General features: G+C 35.6%; 1 protein-coding gene, 1 long non-coding RNA gene and 1 pseudogene across 2 annotated transcripts; all 3 read right to left on the bottom strand.

Moving 5' to 3' along the window:
- Window positions 1-772: 772 nt before the first annotated feature.
- On the bottom strand, window positions 773-9,004 carry LOC7494030 (phospholipase D beta 2). The gene is made up of 10 exons (XM_002301281.4): window positions 6,857-9,004; window positions 6,327-6,443; window positions 5,570-5,764; window positions 5,125-5,373; window positions 4,895-4,963; window positions 4,576-4,723; window positions 3,377-3,525; window positions 2,694-2,870; window positions 2,127-2,324; window positions 773-1,397 (listed from the first exon to the last, which is right to left on the bottom strand). Exons 1-10 carry the CDS (start codon window positions 8,702-8,704, stop codon window positions 1,104-1,106), a joined length of 3,444 nt encoding a protein of 1,147 aa, XP_002301317.4. The 5' UTR covers window positions 8,705-9,004; the 3' UTR covers window positions 773-1,103.
- Window positions 9,005-12,639: 3,635 nt separating this feature from the next.
- Window positions 12,640-15,705, bottom strand: LOC18096343 (subtilisin-like protease SBT1.1; annotated as a pseudogene).
- Window positions 15,706-15,981: 276 nt separating this feature from the next.
- On the bottom strand, window positions 15,982-17,427 carry LOC112326475 (uncharacterized). Its single transcript, XR_002980050.2, has 2 exons — window positions 17,165-17,427; window positions 15,982-16,403 (listed from the first exon to the last, which is right to left on the bottom strand). It is a non-coding gene; the product is annotated as an uncharacterized LOC112326475 (long non-coding RNA).
- Between the last annotated feature and the right edge of the window lie 50 nt (window positions 17,428-17,477).

Raw genomic sequence — 17,477 nt, 5'->3', positions numbered from 1 at the left:
CCTAGAATACAGCTAACGAGATATTACAAAATCATGCCTCTTTTGTCATGATTTTTGTCAGGTTGGTGTGATTAGAATGATCTGACAGTCTTCAAGTCATTCTCTGAGGGAGTGTAGTAAGAAATACGAGGGAGGAAAACCTCACGAGCAATTAGATTCTTTCTGCAATTTTACTTCTCATTATCCGATATCTGAAGGGCAGCAAGATCATTGCTTTTGTTCAATGTTTTTCAGTGCTCAAGCTCATTCCTGTTGCCTTTTCTAAAAGGAGGAGCACATTCCTCTCCTGTTGTTTCTCACTAACTAGCAACATTTGCGTGATTGTATGTGCTAAAGAACAAGAAAATTTAAAAAATAAAGACAATAATATTAAAATTATTTTATTTTATTTTATTTTATTTGTGTTGCCTTTCTTAAAAGGTTTTACTAAATTGTTTCACGAGTTGTAATATCGTAGTGACTCGGAAGAGAAAAAAAAAATAAAGGAAAAATGTTGAGGTGTTTATTCCCTTTTCATCCAAATTTCAAACAATTGGTAAGGGTAACTCTTTGATTCTCATGCTCATGCTTTGGAATTTCCAAATGCTGAAAGGAATATGGTGAAGTGTGAGCTTATAACGCCTGAAAGCACCGCACCTCAAGCAGAAGTCAAACTGGGAGATGAAGAAGAAGAGGAATGGCATATGGCAATAAACTCACTAGTGAAATATGAATGCATGTTCCTTCATTCAAAAAACAGCAATCACAGCCTATCCATGTTCACAAACATCAGTTGAAAAAAAAAAACTCCAAACGTGAAACATTCAAGGTAAAATATTTATGTACCAGCTGTATTTACACAAATATAAAAAAAACCAAGCTCTTCAATCTCAGTTCGCCACAAGAATTATTTTCTTGAAGATGTACCATCCTCCATACAAGGGGTTTTGTGAAATTTATCATGTTAATGCCCACAAAACAGAGTGAGGGTGAACATGCAATATTATTGGCGCTTTTCACAAGTAAAGATGTGTATATTTCAAAACCGTGGACTCACTATCCTATATGCATATTCATCCTATTTTGATCTGATAGCCAGTGGAAACTGCACGTTAAAGATTTATTTAGATAGTCAGATTCTCCTGAATTGCAAGAAACGAACCCGTTATATTTCCTCCGACATCTGGGAAAGTTTCAGATCCAGGGATAGGCCTCACCTTGCCCTTTCGATCAACTTCAACCGGGTACTTTAGCAGGTGCCCTCTCATCTCTGAAACCTCCTCAGCAGCAAATTGTTTCCAGTTCATCTCCCCCATTGTTCTAATTCTCCTAACACATTCAAGACTCTCAGGTTTTGTAAAGGAGTCCTCAATAACTCCAGTATGCTCTGCCCAGAGAGACATCCGATATCCATGGATCTATAAAAGATGCATTTTGTTCACGAAACAGCATGTCGGTAAATACCAGAAATTTCAGAGTTTCAAATATCAAATAAAATGAGCATGTTCTTTTGGATATTTTAAAACAAGTTGTCTAATGTTAATATACTTTTGTAATTTCCAGAGATATCTACAACAAATTCATCATTGTTTTGGGACAGTAATATTTCTTGGCAATGACACCAATTTTCTCATATAGGTTTTCTAACTACATTCCAAGGCAAGGACGAAGGATAAATAAATAAAATTTCCATCTCTCCTGTCATCTTTTCATGCATGTATTGTTGACAGGAAAGACTGACATTAAAAGCTGGTCCTGCTGTTGAGCAGCACAATAGTTCATATTCTTTGAAATTTTTTTATTTCTTATACTAATTTTTATTTTTTTTTCATATTTAATTTGTTCATGCAAACATACACAGATAAAAACATTTCTTCAAGCACCAATAAACGATTCTTCTTTAGCTTTTATGCAACTGAGTACATTGGCTCACCATTTCAATACTGCCATTCACTATCATGCCAATGGATCATTAATTATTATTGTTCTTTTAAACTAAATTTTTCCGCTATTTTATGTAATTCTCCATTTTTCCAGCAGCAACTCCTTTTCCTAGTGAATCAATTATCAATTATCAAATATTGAGTTTCTGTTTTCGACCATGACAGAAACAAATGTGGTTTTTGTATTATCTAACTGAAGGTTACCTGTCCAAGCGGATTAGATTGTTTTCTTGCCCAGGTATGTTGAGGTTGGTAGGCTCCCATTGCAATCTCAGTGTCTCTAGTGCCCTCCATTGAACGCTGATTTATGTTTGCAGATCCTAGTATTACATACTCATCATCAACTATCATCCCTTTCGAATGAACATAAATCATGAACCGCCGGCTTTTCTGACAAAGTGCCTGGAAATGCCACAATACAGCATGCTATTAAGGAGAGAAAAGGCAGGAGAGAATCTGAAAAACTTAGATGGTCACAAATGAACCAACATCTGACCCTGTTCATACAGAAGCAGATAAGGAAATAAAAATAAAAAGTGGCAAAATCATCAAATTGCTGCAAATTCTCATGCTGTGCATTGGAAGCCATCTCATGTATAAAAATAGAGGTAAGGTATCTAAGTGTGAAATTCAAATTTTCACTACACCAGTAGGATAATAGTATTTATAAAGGACGTGATTTTGCACTAGGAGGTTTCTCATTTCCCAAAGTACCAAGTACTGCAAAATACATAGCATGAATGAAACAACTGATTTCAAGAATGAAGATACCTGAGGAATGGGAGAACTTGAAGGAGTTGGCATCCCTGAAGAGTTGGATTCATCTACAGCTTCACGATTACCAAGACAGAAGAAGTTCAAAAAATCCTGTGATGAGAATGCATCCTCAAGTCCAACCTCGTCTAGGGCCTTGTAAATTGTCTCATACATCATTTGCATAGTTTTATGCTGTAGCAGTTATCAAGATTCCCAGATTAACAAAACACAGTACCGACATATCACGCAAACATTTTCTATTTCATGACAGATCTTAGTTCCATTTGGCTGTCCAGTTCTTGGGTCTAGAAACTCAAAGGAGTAAATATGATAAGACAAGAAGTTAAGCTAGTCAATATTATAATGGCTGATGCTAAAAGCTAGCAAGTAGAAAAAGTTGCAACAGATAAAGAAATTAGGCAAATTAGTTCTGATGTCAGCTGTGACATCAGAAGTTAACTAATTATATCCAGCAAGTTTGAGTAGCTTGTTAGTAGATTTTGTAGGTCATGTTGTCACATGATGCAATCCCCTGAATCACAGTTAACAATAGCTTTTTAACAAACTGATTTTTTCTATAAAAGATTTTCTGTTTTTACAAAGGGAAATAGTATTTTATCATCGATATCACTTGCTTGTCATCTTTCCCCGTAAAAAAAAAATAGGTTCCTATTGCCAAATCTGTAGTTGGAGCCTACCTGCCAAAACAAAATCCTTTGCGTGGCAGCACCGGTTGGAACACCCTCTGGCCACATCGGAACAATAATGTAGGCAGCAAATCTCTCATTCGCTCTGATTTTATTGGCAATCTTTAGTGCAATTTCCATAGGAATCAAATTATTAGCCCCTGCAAGAAGGCAACATGACAAGAGTTCAGCATCTAGATAAAAATGTTGCTGGAACCATAGAAATCAGATATTTACAGCATTAGTCCATCTAGTTGAGATAGAGAAGAAGAAAAAAAAATATATGTGAAAATTGGTGAGCTGATGTTTCAGACGTGGGAAATTTTTGTTGGAAATAGTAGCAAGTGTGAAGTCTGCTAACACCATATTGCATTCCATAAACAGCGCAAAAAGGTCAATTATCTATCTTAAAGTCGTGCAGGACACCCAATGAAAGCATAAAATGTAGAACTTTTTTTTTCTGGCAATGCCAGAAGGATCCAGGATTAGCAACTGATGTTCAAAAATTTGAATTAGAGGACAAAAAAGTAACAGAATATATCACTCCAGGAGTTGAGGGTGTTGACGGTGCAGATTTTGAGAAGCATAGCTACATAGATCTACAATCATGATTGCTAAGATAGAAGATGCAGAAAGACTAGAAAATTCATCAGGTCGCTGGCCTGTCTTAGAGTTTGACTTTCTTGGTGTGTGTCCTAATTATTCTGTTATTCCTCATTTAGTTGTTTTCTTTCTATTTAGTTTCTTATTTGATAGAGATTTCTGTATAAATATTGTTGTGCCTTTTAATTAATCCATCCTCCTTCAGCATTGTTTAATCAAAGTTGAGATTTCCACCATTCATATTTTATTTAATTCTTTCTGTTCCTTAATTGTGCTAATACTCTTGCACGTTACTTTATCACTAGCCTTCACTTCAAGTTTTCTAGTACCTTCAATTCTCCATCCTTCACGCCTGAGCCCCGTTAAACTACATGCCAAACTATTTTGCCACATTTTGGTTAAAGAAGGGGATGACTGATTAATAAATAAGGAGGGAGGAATCAGGTACCACTACATCTTTATGCCATCAAAACTGACTACAATCTTTGTTACTAAACTGCAATGCTTTTCATGTTGGCTAGAAAGCAGGGAAGGCAATGAAATGCAGTCTTCGAGGCAGCATCTTTTAACATGATTTTTTTCATACAATAAAAAAAAAGGTTCCTCACCTAAATCTTTATATGAACCCCAGTTGTACGAGGACCCAATAAAATACTGGTTCTCTATGTAAATAAAATGTTGGGCAGCACGAATGGCCTTCACATATGCTGTATGTATGCTCATGTCAATGAGCACATTCTTTCCACACACCAGGTTCTGTTACAGCAGAATATTCAGTCAACTTCCACATGCAGCCATGGACACACAAACACGCTCACACTTGCACAGGCTCAAAAGAGAAGCAACAGGCAATGGATTGCCAGATATTCTCTTACCTTGTTTGTAATTATCAAAAGAACAAGAACAACAAGAACAACAACATCTCACCTTTTTCGGGGCATCCTTCGGATCCTTTGGGAAGTCTTTCACAGAGTTTGAATCAATTGAACGAAAAATCTGCAGTTTAGTTAAGACAACTTTAAATGCAATTTCATTTGCAAGCCCAACCCCATGTTTCATTGCAGCAAAACTATATTCAGATCCAAGACCAAAACAACCCCTTCAAACAAATCACACCTCAGTGCATGATCACTTGAGCCAAGGCTTGGATGAATTACCTGAACATGCCAAGCTTCAGGGTCATCCTCACTAATGGAAAGAGCATCAAAAACACCTATAATGTCTGGAATTCTGTCAATCCTGAGTAAAGCATCATCATATGATGTTTTTAGTTTTCTAAGGCCCTTAGGTTTTGCAGCCTTCATCCAACGGTCCTCAAAGTTAGTTAGAACATCATACGCTGCTGGACCATCTATTCTGCTGTGCAAGTCATGCCATGGTTCTCTTTGGCAATTTGCGACACTACCCTGCTCAGTATTTAAACAAATTCATAATTAAGGAAAGATGAAGTTGATTTCATCACTTTTAAAACTCAAATCTAAACAACAAGATCATGCCAGCTTATCTTTTATATCATCAATAGCATGCCAAATAACACTTCTACAACTGAATCATGTAGCCAATCACAAGTGTGCAATTGCAGAGGTAAAACTTAAGACTTACAGTGAAAGTAGGGTTGTGATAGTCATCTTTGTGAACAGTTTGTAGTGTCCTAAATAGAGAGTGATCAGGATTATCATATCGACCATCACATAAATCAAGTCCACCAACAAAGGCTATGATTTTTCTTCTATTATTGCCAGCATCAGCATCAACAATTACAGTTTTCTGATGATGTGTATAAATTGTTCCGACCTCCTGATAATTCGAAACAGCAGAGGAAATTCAGTCATAATTTATACTCCATTGCTACAAAAATAAAAAAAAGAAAACTTGCTGGAACGAGACAAAGCTCTCAGGTATTGTTGATTGATATAAAGTCCCCTGCTTCACCATACTGTGCAAAAAAAAAAAAATACCAACATGAAGCAATAAATTTCAGAAAAATCCCCTTTAAAACCATGGAGGAGAATCAAGAAGAAAAGAATATATACGCTACAAATTTCCTAACTATTATTGCCAAAAAACACAAGCAATGGTCAGCTTGTAATACTGAATTAATCATAGCAGGGCTGTTGGCCCAAAGTAAACTCAATTTAGTGAAGGTTTATATACTTGGCAATTGCAATCTCTGATGAAAGAATTATGTATAATTGACTGAACACTTTTAGCAGTTAATAACAATTGTAGCAAATGCTTTTGTTATGGCTGGTAAACTGACATGCTCAACATATCAAGAATGTTCGCCACTTGCCAGGCACTAGCACTGCTTTAAGCAATGACACAGTGCAAAGAACAGTAGTATTATGGGATAACTAACCCTTTGCTTGACCCAGCTATGTTTTTTCCCAGCAATGCGAGGACAAAGCAGCACTTGAACTGATGAGCGTTTGAAAAAGCGGCGAGTTTCCTCATCATGGGTTGCCATAATTCCATCCTGCATTGTAAGGAGGTTTAGTGGAAGAGTTAAGAAGCTTTCCAGTTGAAAGAGAAAGTACATAATAACAGGTAGCATGATTTAAGAATTCAGTTTGAGGATCTAGCAGGGCATTTCCTTGAAATCATTGATTAATAGACACAGTGCTCATGCTCTCCTCAAGAGCCCAGACAGAACATACATGGATCACAATGAACACAAGTAGATACAACAGACAACAAAAGCAACATTTTTTATAATAGCAATAATCAAAGATGCAAGCATAAATCAAATTTGCAAAACTAATCACAGATAGGTCAATCATTTGGTAAGGATTGTAACAATCAGAAGTAGTGGTTCCAAGAACATCTATTTGACCACAAACTACAGCAGAAAACTACAATTATACAATTAAATATAGGTAAGATTCTCACTGTTTTATATCCCAAGACATTCCTTGAAGTAGGATCATCCCAAAGAAGAAGCAGAACTCTTACGCCTTCCTGGGACTTGGACCTCAGAAGATCCCCAAGGGGCACACCTGAATGCTGACCACCATCCCGGACCAGAGCAACTTTGTGCCATACAGACCACCCGGTAATGTAAATTAAACGCCGGGCTTGACGTATAGCATCAAAGATATCTTGCCAGCACTTTCCATGCAGATAAGGCATCCCGTTATCAAGTTGCACATTTGGAAGGCTCCCGTCAGGAACATGGGCATCTTGATAAAGAGTAACTGTTCCACCTTTCCTAAGAGGAAAATAGGTACCAGGCACACCATGATAATCAGGACCAGCACCAACACCATGTTGATAAATGCCCAGTTTCTCTATGGGCATGTACTGAATTGAAATTCTCAAAGAAGCACCAGGCTTACATTGTTTTCCGTTGTTATTCAAAATAGGGTAAACTCCCTCAATTCTTGCCCCTGAATATATCTGTTCAACTGGAAGTGCCACAACTCCTATCAACTGCGACCCCAGAACATCACTGTCTTTAACAACAAAACGCACTTCTGCAGCGGAATGTGCAACAGGAACATAAAAATGCTGCGTCCATTCAGGATTTTCACTATTGCTAATCACAAAAGTCCTCCCAATCACAGCACCAGCTACTGAAATTGAAACATAAGGGTCGCTGGTAATCTTGGTGTACACTTGTCCTTCAATCTTGCTACTTATACTTCCAGGTAATTTGTTGAACATATCACCCAAAGTCTTGTGGAAAATGTCCATGTTTGGGAGATTCTTTGCATCATAAACACAAATATCCAAATTCCCGTGTAAGAGCAAAACCTTCAAAGACGACCCTTTACCACTCGACACTGGCACAACCTCCATACTTTGGCCATGCTGTGATCCATTAAAGGAGGATGAATGCGCATAAGGAGAAGCAGGATAGTGACCAGACGAATCAACTTTGCCCGCATAATTCTCCTCCCAATTAATTGAAAATGAGTCATTAGGATAACCATATAATTCGTGTGGGGGGGCATGTCCAAAACTAGAGCCCTGATAGCTTTGAGGGGAATAAGGCACTGAAGGTACTGGAGGAGCTGGTAGGGAAGCAGGGGCAGTAGGATGATTATTCGTATCATTCAAATGCAAATTACTTATTAAATCATCCAAAGGTGGATATGCAGAAGAAGTACCAGCAACAGCAGCATCAACTTTATCGGGATTTGATGAAGATGATCCAATTCCTAAAGATGAAGAACTATCTTGTCTATGAATACCGGAAAAGCTATTAGCCCTAGAGGGCGATTGTGAAATGCTATCAATAGAAGGATATTGGCTCGACTGAGGTTGAGCAAAAGGGTAATTATGAAGGATTGAATTTGAAACATGAGGTACTGGTGGATATGCAGCATATGGTGATGTTGCTAAAGGACCAGAATAGTGGCGATTAAAATCTAAAGGTCCCGAATTCGTTATTGGATGTGGTGATGGTGGTTGGTGTTGAGAATAGTCTAAAGAACCCGAAAGACTAGTTGGTTGTGGTTTTGAAGGATTGTGTGAATAGTCTAAAGGCCCTGAATGGCTTGTTAGATATGGTGCTGAAGGATTTTGGTGAGAATAATCTAAAGGCCCTGAATGCGATGGTGAGTGTGGTGGTGGTGGATATGCGTAAGCACCGTATGGAGGGTATGGAGGATAGGGATGAGGAGGATAGCATGGATCTGAAGGTGGACACCCATAATTTGGAGGAGGAGGAGGAGGATGGTGAGGGTATGGATATGGATTGTTATAAGGGTATGGAGAGCCATGATCATTATCCATTTTTTCAACAATCAAACATCAAAATGAAAAACTGTGTGATTCTCTAAAACGGGAAAGATTGTTCATAACCAAAACATGCAAAACAGATCTCAAAGACTCAAACTTTTTCCCCTTTTCTTGACCAGAATTCCCTGAACAAGAAAAGGGAAGGCAAAAAGTCTCAAAATTTTAAGGAACAGTGAGCCAAAGAGAGAAGGAGTTACCTTTTTAGAATTTGTGAAAGAACAGAAGGTGAAATGTCAGTTTCTTGGAACCTTGAGAAGCACAAGAACGAAAGAAACAGGAACTGGAAGAGCTAAAAAAAATCTTTTATTAGAGGTGCTTTCGTGCTTGTTGACAAGTGACCACGTATACTGTACGAACAGTCACCGGCGTTTTCAGGTTGCAAGGAAGCTGTCGTTATTTTAGGTAAAAATCTAAATCACAGAGAAATTTTGGTACTTTCCAATTCCACATGGGAATTTTACATTGGGTGATATTACATTAACAAAACCAGCTTACTCTTTTTCTTTTTTCTTTTAAAAATATTTTATAGACTTTTTTCATATTTATTATGAGTTTATGATTTTGATTAAAACACAAGATTTACTTTTAAGTTTTTAGCAAGCTTAGAGTGAATTATTAGGTTAACACTCCTTTCTAAGAAACTACGATGAGCTTCTCTATTTAGGAGTGTTTGGAGAATAAGTTCTAATATGTTTTTTATTAAAATTATTATTTTTTATTTTAAATTAAAAAAATTAGTATTTTTAAATTGTTTTGATGTACTAATATTAAAAATAAATTTTAAAAAATAAAAAAATATTATTTTAATACTTTTCCAAATAAAAAACATTTTGAAAAGCAATTGCGACCATACTCTTAAACACTTTTTTGGTATCGAAAATTATAAGCAAGGATTAAATCATAAATAAATATAAAAGGATAAAGATTATATGCTATATTTTTTTAATCAAAGGAACTAAAGTATTAATTTGTTAAAAATATAAGAAGTAATTAAAAAAACTAATTCATAAGTACATCTCTTTATAAAACATTAACATTGTGGAATAAAATATATTTTTATTATCAATTTTTTTCAGGATTTAAAACATAAAAAAAAAAGAACTTGTGTGGCCTATCTCAAATTCTATTGAAAAAATTCATTTTAATCCATATATTATACACTGTCTTCTTCTTTGGTCTATTTATTTAAAATTTTTATTTTTAGTTTAAAATTTTATTTTATTCACGTTTTAATTTTTAAATTTAAAAAGAAAAATTAAAAGGATTGAAAATAAAAGAAATATAGTGAGAGAGTGGGTAGATCAAGGGCTCTCTTTTTTCAACCTTAATTAATGAATGGATAAAGTAAATCTTCCATGGTTTGATGGAAGACCTAGAGCTAAACCAAACCAACCATATTGGGGTGGTGGTTAGGGTTCTTTTAATTCAATGGCAAAGTTGTAATATTATTATTGTAAAAGTTTTTTAGTCATTAAATAAAATAAAATTGTAAATAATTTAACATTTTTTTTTGACTGGATGTAAAAAAAAAATAACTAAATTATATAAGGTTCAATGTATTTTTTCCATTTTATTAAATATTATTAAGTTTTTAATTTGTTTTCAAAATCTATTTTAATAAAATTATTAATTTTATATTTAAGTTATTATTTCATTAGACACCATCTAATTTTGCGTTTATTTTTAAATAAAATCATTGTATTTTTATTTACAATGTCAACAATCATTTTGTTAATTATTATATATGAACCTTGAAATGGCCCCATTTTAAATTCAAGTAAAATAAAACTTCCTTTACGAAGAAAATCCATAATTTTCCTTTATATATGTATATATATATATATATATATATATAGTAGTCTAATATCAGATGCAAAGCTCGACCGATTTATATTATTACTATAAATATTGATGTCCCTATCGGTGGAACAAACAGTTAACCATTTTGATCGACCGATTCAGAGAGTAGCTGATATTATTGTTCGGTCACCTAGTTTGCATAGCAATCTCAAACAATCGACCAGTTTTATACTGTCTCGTAAAAATATCAAACCCGTTCTTCCCTCTTCCCTCTTTGTTCATGAATTTTATAGAAACAAACATAATAAATGTTCTTTCCAAATTCTTCACAATGGCCTCAGGTCCCTCACGTAACGGTACATTACATGCTTAAACCCTATTTTTACATTTTAAAATTTTTTTTGAAAAAATTTAAATTTTATTTAATTTTTTTTATTTTAAATTAATATTTTTTGATATTTTCAGATCATTTTAATGCTTTGATATAAAAAATAATCTTTTAAAAATAAAAAAATATCATTTTGATGCATTTCCGAGTGAAAATCACTTTGAAAAACAACCGCAACCACGCTCACAAACACAAACAGGCTCTTAATCCCATTATTTTTTAATAATACACATTCCACCCAATTCACAAAATATTTTTTTTTTTTTAGTTTAACGTGGGTGTCCGGGTCAGCTTGCGCGCACCTCAACTAATCCCACGGGCCCTGAAGTTAACGACCATGTAAGCCTCTAGTGGCCATCATATGAGCAACCACATGGCTCGAACTTAAGACCACAGAAGAAGCAAACCTTTTGGTCCCAAGCTCTTATCACTGGGTCACCACCTAGATAGTTATTCACAAAATATTCTTAATATTACATAGCCAACGTTAAGGGAAATCAAAGAGAATATTGAAGACCGATTTTAATCAGAGAACTACGCAAATAAATTACATTGCCTAGACAGAAAAGGTGCATGCAAGGAGAATACAAGTAGTATATATCTGCTTACTATCACAATTAGTACCTTAAAAAGTTCCTTTACTTTCATATTGCTAGTGATTCAACACTTAAAAAGTAAATACCTTTCTATGTGCTTGATTAATTCAATTATGGGATTAATTCTTTCAATTTCATATTATTCTAATTGATTCTCCTTTACTTGTAGTCTTTACGTATACGGTTAATTAAATATATTTCTTCTCCATATATTATTCTCAACAACTTTTCCTAAGATAGATTCAAATCTTGAGATTTTTACTATTTCACCTTAAGGCAATAGTTTCTTACCCAATAATAGATGTTTAAACAATAACAATTCAAGAAATTTAGGAATAATAAAAAAATTGCAAGATCAATTTGAGATTTCCTTTATAATAGAACACTGGTGACAGATATATACATTAGAAATTGCACTAACTAGTCTAGATGGAAAGCATGATATTGTGATCGGGATAATCAACTTGCAACTTTCGCTCCCATTCTGTGTAAAATTACAGTAATTGAACACCTAGAACATTGTTTCTAATTTTCTTTCATTCTCTTAAAGCCACAAAGACTATTCCTATATTCATACAGACTGCTTATGATTCCAAATCTGTAAACAAAACAAACCCAACTCTCATTTTGCAGGGGGGTGGGTTGCCACTCGGCCCAAGACCGCTGCATGCACGAGGTCATCCTTCTTCTCTCTTCCCCTTTTCATTTTCATACTACTGTTCTTGATATTCATACATATATGAAAATTCATATTTATACTACCAAAGGATGGCATTGCTAAGTTTGATGTATAAATGATACAGCACTTGCTGATTAGTATTACTTGCTGATTGTATAAATGATTCTTTGAAGCAAGGTCCGCACGGCCATCACCGGTTTTGGAAATTGCAACAAGAATTTCCAGTTTTTCTTTCAACGTATATGATTCTGAAGCACTAGACACCACCTCAAGGAAATCTTTTCGTATAGATAATAACTCTGTCAATACTTCTTCATCCATTGCAGATCCGACAACTTTAATTTCTTAGAGGAGGGATTAAATTAGGCTCTAGTATTAGCAAACTAGGAAATTTAAAATAAGCCTCCTAATTAAATAATTTTTAGCATTACATAGGACTTGAATTAGGAACTTTCAGTCTCTGGAATATTTCTGCTTGGTCTGCTGTCTGCACCTAAAACAAAGTATTCTTATTCTATGTACCAAAACTACTGCCAAGTTACCGCAATGGGACTTCTAACACTATATTTTCCTAACACCAAAACAATAGATCCAAAAGAGGAACTACTTGCGCTATCTCTTCCTCCTGACTCGACAAAGGTCACATTATAGCTTAGTTTCTGTCCCAATTTTACAAAACTCAAACTCCGAGGCTCCAATATCACTGATACTCCGTTGGGTTCTTTCACTTTTACTGTGTAAGTACTCAAAGGGAACCCGACATTTGTCAGGGTTCTCTTGAATGTCACCCTGTTATTTTGTGAGTTGCCTTCAAAATTCACGGCGAAAGAAGGGTAGTTCAGGTCCCCAGTCTGGAGAACTTTATCATCAGGACAAGTTACGGTACTCCTGGACACTTTGAGTTATTTGAGAAGATGTTTAGTTTTGGCTGCACCAATAGCTTGCACAGTCTTCTGTGGTAATATCGTCTATCAACCCTGGATCTGAAGCACTCTCTGAGTCAACATGACCCGAACCAAAAGCAAAAACAGGTAGATGATGCAGAGTTACTGGATCCAACATCTGCAATTGGAGATTTTCTGTTGTCTGTAAGACATAGATGCTGTTGTCATTATTGCTGATTTAATTGCTGCTGGGGACCATTCTTTGTGGACTGACTTAAGTGGTGCGGCGAGGCCACTAACATGAGGGCAGGACATTGAAGTGCCTGAAATTATGCTGAACAATGCGCTTCTTTTGTCACTTTTAAGTCGAGTTGGGCTAGTCATTGGTGGCCACACTGCTAAAATGTTCACCCCTGGTGCAGTCACGTCCGGCTTCATCACTTCTGATCCCACTGAACTAGGCCCTCTAGATGAAAATGCAGCCACCATTGGTGCAGGATCACCATATATTGTCCCTTTGAAGGCAATCGAAGCAGTTTCCCTCTTAGCCGAGTTCACATACTTTTTGACAGCCATACCTGCTGACGCTCCTAAAGAACTTGCCGGCAGAATGTGAGTCTCTGTGAAAAGCTCTTCACCTCCAGTTACCGGGTTGATTAAAAGCATTCCTGCTCCCGCTAATTTTACTTGCTCTCCTTTTTTAGCTCGGCCATTCACCCCCGTCTCGCAAACAACAATTTTTCCTTTCACTAACTTTTTTTTCAGTGACCTACTAATACAATACTTAGCTCCTTCGCCACCTGCAGTCCCTCCATACTCTAGTGGTAATTGTGCTGTTGATTTGCCTGAATATAGAGACGCACCTTCAAAAGTTTGTCCATTTCTAAGCTTGACAGTTGTTGGAAACCTTCGGTCAGTGTAGCTGGCAGCTACTGTCATGATCCATGGTGTATTGTTGGCAACCGAGGAGATAGATGGGCCTGAATTACCAGCAGAGCTAGAAACAAAAAACCCCTTTTGGATTGCCTAACTAACAGCTTAAATTTTTAGGATGAGATGTTTTTTTTTTTTTTTGACAATTATCACTATAAACCCCCTAAAGAGAGTGATACCACATCAACTCCATCAGCAACAGCTTGGTCTATGGCAGCCAATAAATCAGTGTTGTTACAACCTGATGGCTAACAAACTTTGTAAGGTGCGATTCTTGCCGTATACTTCATTCCAGCTGCTGAACCATTCGCCAATCCATAAAAGCTTGCCTTGTCTACAAGGTTTCCAGCAGCAGTTGCTGCAGTATGTGTTCCATGGCCTTGTGTGTCTCGAGGGGATCGATGATCAATTGTTTAATTAATTCTTCCAACAATATCCTCGTACCCTTTGGGATAGGCTCTTGCACCAATAATCTTCTTGTTGCAATTTGATGATGAGAATTTTGTGCCGCTCTCGCCTTTTCCTTTCCATTTTGAGGGTATTACAGACATGCCCGAGTCTTGGAAGCTAACATGTTCAGGCCAGATTTCAGCATAAAAAAATGCCAACTATCACATCTGAAGCCAGATTTTGAGCATTCCAGAGTCCTTTTCCACTCTGTAGTCCAAGAAATTGAGGGTGTGTGTGTGGTGTGGAGAGTTAGCATTTCATCAGTAATGGCAGAGAGAAAGCCATTGACTTGGCTCAAGGCCTCAATTTGTTTGGTGGAGAGCTTGGCAGCGAAACCAGAAGTCACTGTTTCGTAGGTGCAGAGAAGCCGAGTAAATGTTATTTCTTAGTTTTTTTTTTTTCCTATAGTATTTGTACTTGAGATAATAGATGATTATGAGTTTCTTATGAATTTTCCACAGGTAGATGAAAATCAACTATAGAAAAATTACATGGATAATTTAACAAATATATTTATAAACTAATAAAACATATGTAGGTTCAAGAAAAAATCTGATTGCTATAAACTAGAATAATAATTTAAAAAGGTTATAACTTTTATTTGACTGTTAATTCAGATTAATTTTTATAGGAGTTTTGGAAATTTTTTTCTATATAAACTTCTTTGGTTCTATGCATACCATTAGATTTTAATATATCAAAAATCTTGCTAGGGGTCTTGATTTGGACTAATTTTGTTCTTTTTCTTGAATTTCATACATGGTTATGGATTCTATAATTATTTTCTTAATATTTTTATTTTTTTATTTTATTTTTTCTAGTTAAGGTTGAGTTTCTAATCTAAATTAAGGTTTTGTAAACCTCTAAAAAGTAAGAATTTTTAAACATTATTTTTTAAAAAAAATTATAAATTCAGATGTCACATTTACAACATCTTTTACTCATCAGATTTATGTGTTGTACATTTGTTTGATATCTTTATATTCCGCCTCCATCGTAAGGTTTTTCCTTTATCCTTGAAAAGCGCACGCCTTCAAATGGATTGGAGAGAACAAAAGAGATTGAGCAGAGCTGGTGTAAGCTTCCACGAGCTACAGAAAGATGGGTTGTGGGACTGACCTAATCAGCGTTTGCATGATTAATTTGATAACTTCAGTATGGAATCCTTGAGAAAATTGTATCGACTGTCAACTGGTTTAGACGAATGATTAAGAAATAAAAACACGATATGGTGAGTGATCAGATAATGGACTTCCAACTCTCATGATTAAAAAAAGAAGTTCATGCCTCGTTCAATGGTGTTGAATTATAAAAATCACATCAATCTAGCACCTTGCTTGTTTCTTTTTAGTTTTTTCTTAAAGCAATAGAGGCAAATTCAGATTCTAGTCCAAATCCTCTCTTGCTTTGGATCAATTGCTGATAGTTGTTTCTTTCAAGTCCCTTTTTAGTCATGAGTTGAAACTCCTGGGTTACAATTTCTCGGTGTAGCATCCACAAGTTTGGACTTTAAACCATATGATCACAAGAGGAAATATACCTTTTTAACAACCAGGAAGTTGTTCTTAAGAAATCGACAACATTTATTAGATTTAGCATCAGGAAAACAATGTACATATGCCCTTATGCTTAAATGTGCAAACAGTGGAGGGCATCAAGTTCAGACATGCTAAAATGATAAAACATAGGTTTCTTTTCACACCAGAGTTAGTTTAGCACGTACAGTGAAGGAATAGAAAGATAATTAGAGCTGGGATATAAGCAAATCTCTTAGAAGACACGATCGAAGCTTGCAATAATGCCCTCCAGGACATGATGCTTGGTGGAGTGCGATTGGTGATGGGTTTGGCCAATTTGAAACAGAGCTTTTTATTTGCCACGAGCTTTTGTTTTCAGGACCTTCCTTCAAGCCTTCTTTTGCTTTATCAAAGATGATGGAGAGTGACTTCGGATGTATCTGGTACTGTGGTGTGGGTGGAGATTTTTTTAGATTAATTATAATTTTAAAAATTGTTTGGTTTTTCATTATTTAAACTTGTTTTCATCTTAAATTATGAAAAAAAAAATAGATTTAAAGAAAGTATAATAAATTTAATTTTTTCAAAGCTAAAAACCACGACAATACTAAACATATATACTCTGTGCACGTTGGAAACAAAGAAAACTTTTTCAGGACGGATTATAGTATTTTCTTTTAAATGGACATATGATCATATTGTAACTTTGTGGATTGACGTTCACAGACAAAACTCCTCCTTTGGCTAGTGAAAAGAGCAATAGACACAAAGAAGAAGAAGAAGAAGAAGAAGAAGAAGAAGAAGAGAAAAACAAAGAATAAGAAGAACAAATACAAGCAAGAGAAAAGGCTACCCCTATGGAAACAACCACTGTACAAGAGACAATCTCTCCATGAGGAGTCTCATTGCAGGCAAGTTAAACCTAAATCATTGCTTATTTTCATAAGCAAACTACAGAATTAAGCAACAAACGAGCAGCTTGCTTTTCGTACAAAGAAAAGAAAAGAAAATCAATGTAGCATGCAAGATTAGAGAAAGCAGGATTTGATCATGATAATCATGGTCGAGGCTGGGGTTGAGCCCCGGCCTCTGGTTCCGCAGTTTCGAAGGGTGCAACCTTGTGAGAAGTAAAGATAAATCTGATGGAATCTACACATTGTATGATTGCAAAAACCACAAAAATGACAAAATAAAAGGCGAAAACTACCAGAAAGAACGTAGCTGAAGCATGTCGCTGTGGGGATTTGGCTTGTTCCAAGATCTTCTTGTAGTCCATGATGCCAAAAAACATCAAAAGAGCTCCCATTATAAACCCACAATTAATGGCTAAATTCTTTATGATCGTTTGCAAAACACTCTTCTCCTCTCTATGAGGTGATCCGCATGTAATGGACAACATATCAAATATAACCAAATCTGCGAAATATCGTAGCTGAGGCTCTATGAAGATCATGCTCTTAGTTTTTATCTCTTGAGATTTGAAAAAAAAAAAAAATAGTTTGTGTTGAATGAAAATGGCT

This window comes from Populus trichocarpa, chromosome 2 (assembly GCF_000002775.5).
Source record: "Populus trichocarpa isolate Nisqually-1 chromosome 2, P.trichocarpa_v4.1, whole genome shotgun sequence".
NCBI lineage: Eukaryota > Viridiplantae > Streptophyta > Magnoliopsida > Malpighiales > Salicaceae > Populus > Populus trichocarpa.
This window is presented reverse-complemented; position numbering and strand designations above follow the sequence as displayed.

Bases quoted from the DNA above. Each gene is read 5' to 3' on its own strand.
- LOC7494030 (XM_002301281.4), bottom strand. From the start codon at position 8,704: ATGGATAATGATCATGGCTCTCCATACCCTTATAACAATCCATATCCA. The intron at 5,765-6,326 runs GTTAGTTATCCC...TCGAATTATCAG, and splicing joins ATAGCTGGGTCAAGCAAAGG to GAGGTCGGAACAATTTATAC. The intron at 2,871-3,376 runs GTAGGCTCCAAC...TAACTGCTACAG, and splicing joins AAAGGATTTTGTTTTGGCAG to CATAAAACTATGCAAATGAT.